The sequence below is a fragment of the Sminthopsis crassicaudata genome, chromosome 4 (genome assembly GCF_048593235.1).
Source record: "Sminthopsis crassicaudata isolate SCR6 chromosome 4, ASM4859323v1, whole genome shotgun sequence".
Classification (NCBI taxonomy): domain Eukaryota; kingdom Metazoa; phylum Chordata; class Mammalia; order Dasyuromorphia; family Dasyuridae; genus Sminthopsis; species Sminthopsis crassicaudata.
In genome coordinates, this window is record NC_133620.1 from 107345111 (window position 1) to 107360811 (window position 15701).

Sequence of the window (15701 nt, forward strand, 5' to 3'; positions counted from 1 at the left end):
CTCTCATTTCTAAGCATTTGATCCTACTTTAGATATGGAAACAGGCTACTCAGTCACAAAACAGAATAAACATGTTTTCAAAAAAAAAAAAAAAAAAAAAAAAAAAGGTTCTCACTGACTTGCTCTGGGAGTTATGGGTCTCAACCTGTTAATCATAGTAGGCTTATTAAACTTTGTGTTTTTTACACATTTAACCTATTATTTAGGCACCGGGCATACCATGATTTGGTGTTATAATGTTCAGTGAATAGACAGCATTTATCAATATACCAATAGCATGAAAGGGAATCTATGTACTTAGGAACTCTTAATAGCTCAGCCATCTTAGATTAAAAATGACTAAATTATGTTCCTATTTCCAAGAAAGCATCATTTGGAATCAGTTGAGTTGCATTTAGAAGTCGGCACAGTATTTCTAATGCATCAAGTTCTTTAGGAATAAGAAAAATCAATATTAATTCGAAATCTATGATAACCTTCAAGGAAAGGTCCTAACAAGTTTTAGCTTAGAATGAATTGATGATGTACTAAGTCAGTAAAAAGGTCAATAGAATTAAGAGCTGCATCTTGTCTATCAATTAAATGTGCTGTCCCCTAGACCAGTAATGTCAAAAATCTAGCAGAAATGGGAAAGTAGGCGTGTGGAGTATACTAAACCACACATAGTCATTCCCTGAAACATACTGATTTAGAAAAACAATATGTTTATTTTCATTTATTTTGTTAATTATCCCACAATTACATTTTAATCTGATTCAGTTCATACTTCAGTGTCCTGGGTTTGCACTGATAACAGGCTGTGTATTTGACATCTCTACTCTAGACACCTAAATCTTAAATTTATCCTTATCTGAAGTATAACAATAACAATAACAAGAAATTCCAGAACAATTTATTTAATGATGAAGATGGGTAGAAAATAGCTCTTTCTCTTTACTGCTAGATAGTACAGAAAGTCAGAGAGGATTATAGAACACTATAGTTTCAATATACAGAATTTACATAATACAACCTGTATAGGACTTTTCTACAAAAAATCTCCCACTTATTTAAAATCAAAAGGAGGTTTTGGATAAAGCACAATATAGTCCACAACCCATTTATGAAACAGAATCAAGTTCAAGTTTTTTTCAGTTAAATTCTTCAAAAAACTGAGTTCAGGGTAAAATAGCCCTTCCATGCACACATTTCAGGCGTATTAAGCATAATCTAGATGAGAGGTGCTCCTTGCGTAAATTATACTCATAAAACTTTTCACTTTCTCTTTAACATTATTTTGTTTTAAGGTTTAGCAATGCACTTATCACCAAAGCTATTTCTAATATGCAGAGTATTAAAAATTCAAAGCCAAGTGTCATTTCTCTCTATTGTTCTTGGCTTCCAGTTTTTAAAAACCTGAAGAACATCAAAAAAACTTCCCAGATGTTTTGATATGATAAAAACAAGGACATGGCTCACAGAACCAGGTATATCCAAGACAGTAGTTGAATATCAATCTCTACTATGGCCACAATGTCAAATACTGCACAGTCTTGAGCAGCAGGGATCAGCGCATGCCCAGAATCTGTCTGCTCTTCAGTTGGTAGTTTTTTTCCAGCTCTGATAGGGCCTGTGCACGCAGCTGAGCAGCATAGAGTCTCTTCTTCAAGTCTCTGTTCTTGGACTTGTTAGTGGGATAATTCTCAGAATTTTCACCACTCAAGGCATTCTCTTTACTTTCCCCATTGAAGTGAACTTTCTTCTTCGTTAGAGATGAGGGGAAATCAAGTGATTCTTAAGAAAAGAAGAAAATAAAATTTGAGTTACCTAAAAGGAAATTCATACTTCTGAGTTATTTTCAACTTTATTCTCTCAAATGAAGTACCAGTCAGGTTTTTCAAGGAAAAAAACTAAGGCTTTCAATTCATAAAGATACAGGTTATACTACTAGAATATCAGGTAATATAAACTAAAGGAAAACATAAGTCTTCTTTCCATTATTTGGCAAGTTTTTGGCACTAAATTTTAGATTTATTTATCAAAACAAGCCTAACTCTTGCAATCAAAACAAGTATATAGTTCACTGACTCATCTAAAAAAAAAAAAAAAATCACCTATCATTTTATGGTTTATTTTTAAAATATTACTTGAATACAGGTACCATATAAATACGTTTCTAGAAAAGCAAAGTGATAACATCTTTATTCCAAATAGTTTTTCATCTTGTCTTTTCAGAGAAAGACATCTTAATCTTTGGTGTATAAAAAGCTTACTGTTTGTTCATAAATTAATTCATTGTAGAACAGATACAAAACAAAGAAAATTAGCCTCATTACATCTGCCTCATTCTGAAAGGAGTACTCCTTTTGTATCTCTTTCCACTTTGTACTTAGTAAATGCTTACTCTTTTTTTTTTTTTTTTAAACAAACTTGATTGTTTCTCCCATTATTACAAAAATGTTTTATTGTTAATTTAAGTAACAACAAATTTAATTTTTATAGAAGAATTTGGCTTGGACATGGCAAGTAGTAATTTATTGTATGGAATTAATGTGCATAAAATGTAGAGGATACAGAGGTCTGTTTCCAAAAGAACATGGCATTAAACATTTTAAGACCAAATTTCTTAAGGAATAAAATAAAGACAAACACAATGACTTCTCTTCATCTTTTCTTCAGACAGATCTGTTTCTTCACATTCTGTATCCCTAATAATAGTGGTCTTTTTTTCATCCCCAATACCTTGCTGAATATAAACAGTAGGTACTTAAATTTTGAATTATATTATTTAATATTCATAGAGGAAAAGTCCCTGATAGTATCCCTGATAAATATGTGATGAAGTGGGAAAATCTTCAAGTCATAAAATATTTTTCATACTAAGTCCTGTCATACCCTATTGGCACAATATATCAAAACCTTAGTATGCTTGAAATATGTCCCAGGTATGGTGACTCAGTAACTACAAGCAGTACTTTTCTTCTCATATTTCTGTTGAAACATATCTGTAATAGCCTATGAGATATCTTAAACTATTCAAAAGTTTAGCATAATGCACAAAGACAGACAAGTTGGAACATGCTCTAGCTAGGTTTCTTTTACAAAGCACTCTGAGTTCATTTGTGATAGCTGTCCAGTTTACTGCTTTATTTCAAGTTTGTTCTAAGAGGAAAACAATGTTTCCATTGGGATACTGAAGTTATTTCATATAATTAACCCAATTTCTTTCTGGACTGAATTTTCTAGTATTAATAAAGAACTAGGTGTCCCCCCCGCCTTTGATATTAGCTGAGTACTTCATCAGAAGAAAAAAGAATACATTGTAAAAAAACATCATTTAGTTCAAAAAGGGAACAAAACTTTTCCCACAAAGGGAACAAAACTTTTCCCACAATGTTCAGTGAGACATTAAATTGTGCTTTGATGTCTGAATCCATTGTATAAGATGCAAAGAATAACAAAATTTATTGAAATTGACAAAATTTTTATTCATTTAGTTACCCTAATTAAGAATGTTCTACACCAACTGTATTCTCCCCCTCCCCCCCCACTATTAAGTAACTTGCTCAGGGTCACACAGCTAGGAAGTGTGAAGTGTCTGAGACCAGTTTTGAACTCAGGTCCTCCAGAATTCAGGGCTGGTGCTCTATCCACTGCACCACCTAGCTGCCCCCACCAACTGTATTTTGGAAAGTTAGCGGCTAAAAATATACGCTAAGAATTAATGTGAAGGTCAAAAAAATACTAAAAGACTTTAAGACAAAGTACTAAAAAAAAAAATTGAACGGTGGTATAGGGAGAGTGGCAGATTTAGAATCAGGATGATTTAGGTTTAAAGTCTACGTTTAACACTTATTAGTTGTGACCCTATTTGAGTGAAAACAGATTCAGTTTTCTCATCTGTAATATGGCAATAATATCTGTATACCTCACAATTTGCTATGAGATTCAAATGAGATAAAGATTATGAATTTTTTTGCAAATCCTAAAGCATCACATGTAGTTAAATATGGGGAGGGAAAAGGCCATTATATAGTGTATGACAAGTTAAATCTTTGAAAAATTCTAAGTTTTGATTCTCATTTTTGAGTTCACAGAATCTTAGAAAACATTTAGACACCATCCAATTGTACTTGATTCAAGAATCTCCAACTGGAAAACATATCAAGTGCTGTTAATACATTCTTTGCATTTAGTCTATAAATACTATGTCTTAGGGCACTGAATTGGTCTAAAATCAGGTTTCCAATGAATTCAATAGTAACTTATTTATAATAGGTTATCTTGAATCGTTCAGGGAAGAAAGACATAGAACAATTTTCCATTGCATTTTATTGGAAATTGTTTTTTAAAATCACAAAATCAATAAAAATGAGAGATAGTAGTTTCACAACCAGCTTCTCCTAGATATACATTAAAATAAGATGGGTGGACAGTGGTCAACAATTTATGTTCTCATTGAACTACATTGAAGGAGCTCCCTGTGTCTTCAACAGATCACAAATCAAATTAGGATTGGGACTTCTAAAGAAATGAAGGAACAAGTCAGAAGGTGACACAATAATGCATATTATAATCAATCACAAGTCTCATTTAAAGCCAAAATATATGGCAGGAAATGCATAAAGAAAAGTCAAGAAAAAATAACATTTCCTATACAAAAGAGACTAAAAGAAGGAGGGAAAAAGAGGCAAATGATGCTCACAGTATATGGTTTTTTTGGCAAATATATTACATTTTAACCTGGAGTAGGCTTTTATCAGGTCTGAAAAATGCTGATCCACTCTACCCAGTACAGTTACATATAGTTTTAAAGAAGGGGAAAAGTCAGACCTTCTATACAAGATTTAGGGCCTAATTTCCAGAAACATCTATGTGGTCAGCATCATTAAGTTCTAATTTATATAAAAAGGAAATTAAAACTTAAGTTTTGAAAATTTATTTAAAAAGGTAAATCTTAGTGTTACAAACATACATTTTCCATTTAATGAAATGAATACCAAAAAAAAAAAAAAAAAAAAAAAAAAAAAAAAAAAGCCCAGACCTTTTAATTTGATACATAAAATTTAGGCCACTATATTCTACGAACCTTCAGATGAGGAGGAAAATCATTTAACCACGTTCTGCCATTATGGAATCCTATTTCAATTACAAATTGTAGTTCAATAAAATTTTGAAAATTTATTCTGGAAGCTGGGATTCTGTACAGCACATGGACTATTAAAAACATCTTCACAACAGCACCAGTTTGTGGTTATTGGGCATAAAGGTTTCGTTTTAAATCTCATACCTGGGATATTTGCCAATCCCAAGATCTTCTGTTCCTTTAACAGATTGTAATTTTTCAACAAATTTTCAGCTCTGATGAGTTTGTCTTCTGCAAGTCTTTCTCTGACACAAAGTTCACGTTCTTTCTCTTTAAAAACAAAACAAAACAAAAAACAAACAAAAAAGACCAAGGATGTGTAATAATTTAGCTCAAAGTATCAAATCAAACTAAACAGAATTCATTTTTCAAAATTTAGTAATTTCTCACAAAAGAAATTTATATAATCTCTTTCTTAAAATATCTTCTCTCCAACTGAAACTTTATAAAACTACATTTTATCTTTAGCAAGTCTTCACTATATAGAATTTTGCTGCCAAAAGTTAATTTTATTGTTTATTTGTTGAATTAATAGGACTAGTTTAGGTCAATGAAAATTGATTATGTTCTCTTTTTTCAATTCAAAAAGAACCACCAGGAGACATTTTCATTCTCAGTGATGATACCCTGGTATAACATGTAAAGCCAACTTTTTCTACTGATGATACCCTCGAATAACAGAAAGCCACAATTACCAGGATTATTCAAATGACAGAGAAGTTTAAAAAAAAAAAAATCCAGATTTCAATGTCAATATGAAATCTGGAGTACTGAATTAGAGAAAAGCTTCAAGTACCTTTATATTATTTACTTACTAGAAAGGAAGAAGAAAAAGACATGGCTGCCCTCTATCAATCAGACCACTTTTAAATTCCCAGAGAAATTATGTAGTGTCAATTTTTATCAATTTAATAACTTTGGAAAAGCAACAGGTAAATGTTACACCTAAAAATGTTAATAGATATGATAGCACAGTCTTTCTAATTTTTGAACGATATTAGGGTAAAAAGGCTGGAAAAGAGATCAAAACAACCATGAATATAATCTATAACCATATCATAAATCTATCAATTTTTCAAGTCCAGAGTTTAACTTAAGCACCCTCACTTCTTGTCCATTTATATTTGAAAGCCAAGACTTTTGGGATTAGTCTTAGTAACTATACTACAGCCTGTTATTATATACACCTATTTGTTCCTGTTATTTGAATGGACTTAACAATACTACAGAATTTTGGGAAGAAAAATACTGGAAGAGAAAACAGCCATCTATGTTCAGAAGCAAAGAATGATTTTTACAGAAAATAAGGAACACCAAGGAAGCTAGTTATAATAGAAATACTTGGTGGAAAATGGGTGGTAGGAAATGGGACTTCTCCATTTACCAAAGTGAAATAGTTACATTTAGTACCTAATGGTATAGCTGAAGATAAGAACTTAGTACTAAAGATAAAATGTTGATATGTTTGCATATACTCTTAGGGGAAAATAGAAACATTCAATTCTCTCATTCTTTCCCCTTTCAAAATGAATACTATTTCTTACGTTCTAGCCTTTCTTCTCTTGCTTTGATGGCTCTCTCTCTCTCCTGCAATTGTAGCTCCTTGAGTTTCAGTTCCGTCATTGCAGGGCCTGAATTCTGCAGCTTTTCTGGCTCTCCAGATCGTCGTCCCCGCTTCTCAGGATTTTTTCTATGCTCTTCAGCTACCAAGTCGGCTATCAATGAGTTTTCCAGAATTTCTTCAACAGATGGTCGACAGTAATCCTTGAAAAATGTAAAACATACAAATAATCATGATGAAATTAATTTTTCTGTTACATTTAGAAATCAGATTTACTTATAAAGACAGCCAGTTCTTTATGTACAGACCTTGAAAATATCCAGAAAAAAATTAGCTAAGTCCTATGATATACTCTAGGAAGGTATATGTCCCTTTTTTTCATCATGACACATTTCCACTTTTCAAAGTCCCACTCCTATAGCAGCTTAATCTGAGGTAGTTATTTTCACAGTCTCCCAGCAGGCACTTGAATACAGAGCACATTTATAATAAAAGTTGTCTAACCTGAATGCACTGATTTTTCATCATTAAAGATGGCATGGGAGTTAGACAAAGAAAAGTACACTAAGCATGACTCACATCTGGCACCAACCCCCGTTTGCTCAGATCTTTCTTCAGGGTCTTTCCCCGTCCTGATTTTTTTATCTACTAAAATTACATCATGGCTGACATCATAGGCAGCTAGATGGCACCACGGGTTCGAGTCCTGGACTTGACATTGGGAAGCTCAGAACTTCAAATCCAGCCTCAGATACGTACTAGCTATGTGATCCTGGGCAAATCATTTAACTTCTTTCAGCCTCAGTTTCCTCATCGTAAAGCAGGGATGATAATAATTGCACCTACCTCACAGGGTTGGTGTGAGTCTGAAATGACATAATATATGGAAACCACTTTGCAAATCTCAAAACACTATATAAGTGCAGGTTATACCTGTAACCTCTTTATGATCCCATTGATAATCTATTCTGACTCAAGGAGACAACACAGTATTAAAAAAAAAAAAAAAAAACATCAAACTTAGAGTCAGAAGACCCATATCTCAAAACTACTCTTTATGTTGTTCTTCCTTTGTTCCAAAGACTACCATTAACATCACAGGGTGATGTCTTGACTTACACATGAATTAGATTTTAGTGAGGCAGTTACACAGTTTTCAACCTCCCACCCTCTTCCACAGCTGTCAGTACAGGGATGAGACAAAAATCAAGACTGGCAATGGCCCAAGATGCAATGGATGACGTTGATGTTTTCAGTACCTGACCAAACTATCTAAGTGCCCCACACCACCTGCTTCGGCTGCCTTCATGGACAATGGAACAAGCTGTTCTCATCTGCCCATTCTGCCAGAGGAAGCCCTCACACGCTTGGGGTAGACATCACCCAATTCACTGACAGCTTTAGTCCATCTGCTAAGACAGTTTTACCCAGCTGTGGCCACCCGCTGCACACTACAGCTTCTTGAAGCCACAGGTGAGTGTTAGATGACAAGTGGGCAAAGGTAAATGAGCAGTTCAGAAAAGGGCTTAGCAAGCCATTAACACCAGAAATGCTAGTCTTTCTTGGAAACCCCATACATCTCTATCCTTATTAGCTATAGGACACTGGGTAAGTCATCTGTCTTTCTTAGGGTTTCACTAATGTTCCCACTTTAAATCCCTTGGGTTCAAACCACATACATTTATCACTTTCCCCATCCTAAATCACATTTTCCCTTTTTCTAACATTATTTCCAATACCCATTCTCTTTATTCTTTTCTGCTTGGGTTAAATACAATACTCATCTACTCACTCAACAGAATACCCTGACCTAAAACTCCTGATAGGCACAGATCAGGGGAAGTGACTGAGTCTGAATCGCATTTCTTGCTCCTGCCTCTTCCCGCCTGCCATCTGTCAGATATGGAGCAGAAGTAAAAAGGAAAGGAACAGCAGGCAAGTCCATGAGGACAGTTAATTTGCCAAATTTACATATGTTCTCAACTTGTCTTGAATAGCAGACTAGTTTAAGGATATCTATTCCAATGATTATGCAGTATTTTTTAAGCCAATAAAATAATAATATAAGCACCAAAAATAAGCATGTCCAATTACAACACACTCAATCTTACCTTCAAATTTAGCATCTTGGTAATAATATTATTCAACTCATCTGAGTAACGATATGGAATTCGCCTGAATTTTCCTTCTCTGATCTTTTCAGCTAATTCTTTCTGGCTAAAAGCTGTAAAAGGAGGCCTGAAAGAAAAAAAAATAAAATATGACAAAAATCCATAGAATTTTTTTTTAAAAAGACATATATATATATATATATATATATAAAAATGTATATGGCATAATCATTTACCCAGTTAATTTCACCAAACATTTGAGGAATTAAGAGGAGAAAAATGATATGACTACAACAAAAGGGACATAATAAACATTTCTTTGGTGCAGAAGTTTTATTTTTTTCCTTAGAAATATCCTGAATTCTTTAGCTTCCTGATTTCAGATTTCTCCTTCTATATTCCTATATCATAGAAAAGCAACACTACTATTAATTCCAGACCTATTTGACCTTCAGTTAGATTTCAAGATTGAAACATGAGTGACAGAAGTTTAAACAAGTACAGTATCAGTGCTACAGACTGCAGCTTAAAACTAGATTTTAAAAGTGTTTCTATCTACCCCAATTTTAGACCAGATTCTTTCATGCTTTGTATGTAATATAATTTGAATAACTATTTAAAAGGAAAATGAACTTTTTGCAAAGGGACAAGTTAACACATATCACTATCAATGATTAATCATACTTACGTTAAGGCACACAATTCATACAGCAAACAACCTAAAGACCAGATATCAGACTTTTCATTATAGGACATGCGATTCATTTGTTCCTAAAAAAAATTTTTTGGGGGAAAAAGTTATTTTTGTTAAAAATTTATATAACTGATTTCTGAAATAAATGCAACTCCTCCAATGTATAATATTTATCTTGGATAACAATAATAAAGCACAGAATACCAATCTACAAATAAAATTTGAGATAAATCTCAAGCCTCTTCTTCAATAACAAGTTACCCTAATTTACTATGATTTTTTAAAAGGATTGTTTTATCCTAAAATATAGCCAAGTCAATCCTCTTTCCAAAATAGGCTTTTTTTTTTTTTTTCCAAAGGCCAGAATGCTATAATACTTTCTCCTGAATAATTATAATAGCTACTATTGGCAAACTGAATCATAAATTTATGTTCTTTCCATTAATCTACAACATTAACAAAGTTAAGTCAACAAACTTTTCTCAATACTTATTGTAGTCCCCATGGGAGAAATAAACCATATCTAATTACAATGAAGCAACTAGACAGGTTTTAAGTTTGGCAAGAACCACCACTTAATAGTGTTCCTTTACAATAAAGGATTTCAAATTGGAATTTGATCCCTTGTGAAAAAACCATTGCCAATCTTTGTACAAACACCTTTTTATCCTTAAAAGATCTGACTAATTTATATTTCTGTACTAAATTACTAAGATTTAATAAGTTTGATTAAAAGTATTCTCTATGAAACATGAAAATAGATATGTATTTTTAATATGCTATAACTCTTAAAGCAGAATAAAAAAATTTAAAACTACCTAAGATGGCAAATAAAAGGTACTCAAAACCCAATTTCATCCTAAATTTTTTAAGTTTTTTTTTTTAATTAAATTTTAATTTTTAGATCTCAATTAATTTCCTCTCATTTCTCTCCCTATCCCCAAGTAAGAAAACAAAAAAATAAACTGCTTTAGTATCTTATATAAGATGCTTCCAAAGACATTCAAATTCTGAAATGCTTACTGGAGACATATAATAAGGTGTGCCAACAAATGTTTTTGCAAAACTTGTATCATGGTTTAATATCCTAGCCAGTCCAAAGTCTCCAAGTTTGACATTCTTCTTGCTATCCAGAAAAACATTAGCTGGCTTCAAGTCCCGATGCAACACAGTATGGCCACCATCACTTCGTCTATGACATTCCTTTAGGGCCAAGGTCAGCTGAGTCATTACACGAAGAACAAAATCTTCATCTGAGTAATGTCTATGGCATAGAAATTAAAGACAAACTATTTCAAACAGCATAAGACTTCTGACAATTCAATGCAAGTGAAGAATATGAGTATTATAACATGTTGCTGTAAAAGTTAAGTCTTACATCTCAAGATATATAAAATTAATGCTAATATACAATGAGGGGAGATGATAATCTTCTAATTTATGAAGAAAGCAAATTAAATTAAATAGTTCCATTGATTTTTAGCAATTTGAAAATATTTCAAAGTTCCTAAATCTAAATTTTTACTATTTCTACCTTCCTATTATTACCATTGTACTTAATAAAAATGCTATTTAGTATATAAAATGAGTACTCATAAGGGTAAATGCATATATGATACATATGTATACATACAGATATACACACACACACATATAACAATATACAGAGTACAAATAGACATCACAACAAAGAGAATGAATTATTACCTTTGCTAAGACTAAGCATCCTATGAACACTGATTCATAAGTGGTTAAGAGTTCTTATTACATGTTTTTTAAAAAGTCTAGATAGAGTCTTCATCTCTCAATTCATCCTATGTTTTCAAAGGGAAACAGAAAAAACGGTTTTTTCCACTTCTTATACTGGCTACATATAAATTGCTTATCTTTGCAATGTTGTCCGTTCTTTAAAACTATGAATTAGAGAAAGTGAAAAACTGTATTTTGTTAAGGGGGTTTCTTCATATAGGAGCTCCTCATATCACCTGAACCATGCCTATTCTATATTTTAAGGGGTCCCTCTTCTCCTTAATGAAATCTTTCCTGACTTTCACTTCCATCTAAATGTAATTTCTGCTTTCTCTGAACCTTCTCTAGCTCTCTCAATGCCTTCCTTAGAGCACTTACATTTATATTAGTTAGTAGCTTAAAAGACATCGAAAGTATATTTGTCATTGTTATTCTTCAAGTGTTCAGTGCTATCTAACTTATTGTGACCCTGTGGACTACAATTGTTCATGGGGTTTTTCTAGCAAAGATACTGGAGGGAATTGCCATTTCTTTCTCCAGTGGATTAAGACAGAGGGTAAATAACTTGTCTAGAGTAACACAGCTAGTTAAGTATCTGAACTGGAATTGAACTTAGACCTTCCAAAGGCATTTATCATACTTTAAATGTAAAGTCTTTAAAGGAAAAATTGGCATCTAATTCAGCTGATAGTGTTTTTTACATAAGCATTCAATAAATATTTGCTGACTTAAATTTACTTATACTAGTTTACCTTATTGTCACAAAACAAAATCTTTTAATAGAAACTAGATCAATTTCTAGTTCAATATAAAAAAACCATACATACCTTTCTTTGGTGCATTTAGTTATAACACTAGCCAGATCCCCTCCTTCACAATATTCCATTACAATATAAAGTGTTGTATTGGATCTATCAATAATACGATCATAATAGCGAACAATATTTGGATGTTTCAGTTCACGGAGCAAATTTACTTCAGAGACAAGCATTTGTTTCTCAGCTTCTGTCATAGAGCCATAGTCAAGTTCTTTCCAAACTAATACCTAAAATAAGAATTTTCAAAAGATATTAACTCAGCATATTGAGTCTGTAGCATTAAAAATTGCTAATCAAGAGACTCCTATAGTTTGAACTTTTCCCCACACAAAGACTTTTTATTTCCCTATTTAATAGAAATCAGAGGTAGAGAAACGTATTCCAGTCTAGAGGCTTTCAGCCTTTACTGTAACACATGACCTCTGCTATAACCAAAGGAATTCTCTCACAATAGGTGTATTTATTATTAAACACACAAACATACACACACACACACACACACACACACACACACACACACACACAAGTGCTCTGCTCCAAATTGTAATCTTTCTGGTTACTTTGTAAATACTGCTTACCTCAGAATTATAGGATCAAAGTTTAGAGATGAAAGAGACCTTATGTCATCTAGTTCTATTTATCATTATGTTTGTGTATATACCTATTCACCCGTATATAGTGTTTTGCAAACCTTAAAACACTATATAAAGGTTAGCTATTGTTCATCATTATTATTATTATTACAGGTGAGAAAATTGAAGGTGATTGACATACTACTCACTGACACCCATAGGAAGAGGAATTGAAACCAACTTCCCTAAAACTAAATTAAGTGCCCTTCCTATTTTAGTACCCACCCCCAATTTCAAGTTCTATATGTAATTAAGCTAGCATGCTACTATTTGAAATTATTCCAGTAATTTGCTAATTTCCCCATTACCATATTAACTTGTTGATATCCCCTTTCCCAATTTCAAAGGAAGCAGCTCATGCAATTTGGAATCAGCAACATCCATCTAGTTTTCCTTCCTAAAGAATTACTTTAATTTGCAACAGTTGCACCAGCTGTTTCATTCAAAAGCAGAAGTAGAAGAACCCAGTTTGTTGACAGTCACTGCTATGAGAGTTTCAGACATTAGAGTTGGAAGGAAGTAACAAAATATACTCAGTAAGAGGACTCAATTTTTTCCCTTCCTTATATTATCTTTATAAAACATTTACCTAAAACAGAAAGAGAATTGTGGTTAAAATAAATTATAATAAAAATTTTAAAGGAGTCTTAAATTCAGGTCTTAGTGTCACACCTATTTCCCACTTTGGAAAAAAAAAATTCCTTTCAGAGAGTAACACAGATGTCACCTTTTATGGCAACTTTTCTTGCTTTTGTGTCAGTCCTATTTCCTAGCTATATTAAAGTTTTATTGTTATGGTAAGCAACAATTATGCCCTTTTTTTCCATCTTTGCATACCCATACCAAGCTTGTAGACCTGCACATAATAATGCTTTAGATTAGGAGAGACCAGGAAAGCAACCTAGATCAATTCCTTCATTTTATATATACATAAGGGAGCTAGTTATAGCCTCAGGGGAAAGGATGTGCCCAAAATCACACAGGGAGGGCCAGAGCTGAAGTGAATCACAGGATTTAAATAGGGAGAAGGAATGGAATAAGAAGAAATATCTGCTGTGTCAGGCACTGTTTTCCAATCCTCACAAGCACCACAGGAGTCAGTTGCCTTCTTTTACAGTTGGGAAAATTGAGGCAGAGTCACACAAGGACCTAAGACCTGTTACGGACTCAAATCTCCCTTTTGCCAGATCAATCTCTATTCCCCATGCAACCTAGACTAGATAAACTAGATCATCACACTGAACTTTATTTTATAGGTGAAAAAACTAAGACCCCTCAAGAATTATTTGGGAGGCAGGATGGAAAGTAATAAGACTCAAGAATGAGGAGTATTGAGCTGATACCCAGTGGTGCTAGTAAGTGTAACTTCTGTGTCTTTAACTCTGGGCCTTGGTTTCATTGTTGGGGAAGAGAAGGAAGGAAAGGAAGGAAAAGAAGAAAGAAAAGATGGTGTTGACTATACACTTCCTTAAATCTTTTTTCTATGCCAGTTGGTGTTCAAAAAATGTTGGCTGAAATTAATGCAACTAGTAAAAATTGGTATTGTGAGCAAGCCATGGAGCCAAGATGGAGAAAAGATAACAAAGTGAGAAAAGAAAAACAGACTAAGATAAAGAACCATGAGACGCAGAAATAAAAAAAAAAAAACTGAGACAAAGACTGAAACACAAAAACAGACATATCTGAGATAGCTAATGTATCGTGTAGTTATGTGTACGAGCCTGTTATTCCCTTGTTAAACTCTTAAATTTTACGAAGGCAGACCCCAGTCACATACACTTGCACCCTCAACAAGAGCACTGCATACAGAAGGCGCTCAAAAAGATTGTCACTAAAGTTTCTCCTCCTTTCCTCTCCCCATCCACCCCATTCTCCAGGATACTTGTTCAAACCAAATTCTCAGGAAGCAGACTTTTCCCTTAGAAAGGAGCAAGTGGGGCTGGCGTCCCTTCGCGTTAGACCGAAGAACGTCCTTTTACCAGGTGTAACTTTGCGGGGCAGGCGCCTTCCCCTCTTTGGAGGTACTGCCCCAGATCCCTCTAACAGACAGCGGGGCTAGGGATTCCCAGAGGGCAAAGGGCACAGTTTTGGGACCGTAAAGTGAGTCGGAAGGTACGGCGTTCAGCACGCCGACAAGGGCCGGAGGAACACCGCTCAGCACGCCGACAAGGGCCGGAGGAGCACCGCTCAGCATGCCGACAAGGGCCGGAGGAGCACTGCTCAGCACGCCGACAAGGGCCGGAGGAGGAGCACCGCTAGCAGCGGCCCACAACTCGGGTTTCCTTTCTGCTCCGCCAACCTCCAGGCTTCTTCCAGCACGGAAATGACCTAAGGGAGGAGGACCCACAGCTGGGGAGAAGGGGCGTTTCTCCTTCCTTTCCAGCTGGGAGCCCCAGGGCTGGGGGCGGGGGAGGCCGCGCACGAGGCCGCAGGGAGCCCGGGGCTGGGCTCGTAAGGAGGGGGCGCTCTCACCTTGCCGTCGCTCTTTCTCCGTATCTTTTGGCAGCGGCCGTAAGAGCCGGTACCAATGGTGAAGAGTACCTCATAGTCCTCCACTCGGGAAGGCATAGCTCCGACTCAGCTGCCTCTGAAAACCAGCCCACGAGCGCAAGCTCGACCACCAAGCAGAGCCAGAGCGGAGGCCGCGGGTTCCACCAGTGTCGTTTAACCGTCGCGGGCTCTACCTCGCTGCTTATTGGCTGGCGGCACCGCCACCCCGCACCTCTGATTGGACAGGAGCGAAACAACAACTTTGGCATCTCGGGAAAAGGGGAGTCGCTAAGCAACGGCGTCGGCGTCAGCGTCAGGTTTCCAAAAGGGAGGGGGAAAGGGGAGGAGTCAAATGGAGGGGCAGGGCGCAGCGAGAGGTTCTAGGCCAACCCACTTTGACCCTGACCTGCTGTATTCTCAGGTCTCTCCGTTCATGCCCTCTGCACACTGCCCTCTGACCTCTGCACACTGCCCGTATTGTTTTTGCACACCGCCCTCACTCCGAGCTAGGCTTGACTGCT

The 15701-nt window shown here is 35.2% G+C and overlaps 1 protein-coding gene across 3 annotated transcripts; it reads right to left on the minus strand.

Annotated features, from left to right (window-relative positions):
* Positions 1-876: 876 nt before the first annotated feature.
* NEK2 (NIMA related kinase 2) lies at positions 877-15366 on the minus strand. 3 transcript variants are annotated; one of them, XM_074309090.1, is made up of 8 exons: positions 15163-15366; positions 12068-12285; positions 10515-10755; positions 9486-9568; positions 8798-8924; positions 6670-6889; positions 5270-5395; positions 877-1773 (listed from the first exon to the last, which is right to left on the minus strand). In XM_074309090.1, the coding sequence occupies exons 1-8, from the start codon at positions 15256-15258 to the stop codon at positions 1547-1549; spliced, it is 1338 nt and encodes a 445-aa protein (XP_074165191.1). In that variant the 5' UTR covers positions 15259-15366; the 3' UTR covers positions 877-1546. The 3 variants fall into 3 exon arrangements, with proteins under 3 accessions (XP_074165191.1, XP_074165193.1, XP_074165192.1); XM_074309092.1 differs by lacking the exon at positions 15163-15366 and adding an exon at positions 14670-15019; XM_074309091.1 differs by lacking the exon at positions 15163-15366 and adding an exon at positions 12999-13110.
* Between the last annotated feature and the right edge of the window lie 335 nt (positions 15367-15701).

What these genes read in the sequence shown, in the direction of transcription:
- NEK2 (XM_074309090.1), bottom strand. Translation starts at nt 15,258, where the DNA reads ATGCCTTCCCGAGTGGAGGACTATGAGGTACTCTTCACCATTGGTACC. An exon ending in AAGAGAAGAAAGGCTAGAAC is followed by an intron (nt 5,396 to 6,669) that starts GTAAGAAATAGT and finishes TTGTTTTTAAAG; the next exon opens with AGAAAGAACGTGAACTTTGT. An exon ending in GGGATTGGCAAATATCCCAG is followed by an intron (nt 1,774 to 5,269) that starts GTATGAGATTTA and finishes TCTTTTCTTAAG; the next exon opens with AATCACTTGATTTCCCCTCA.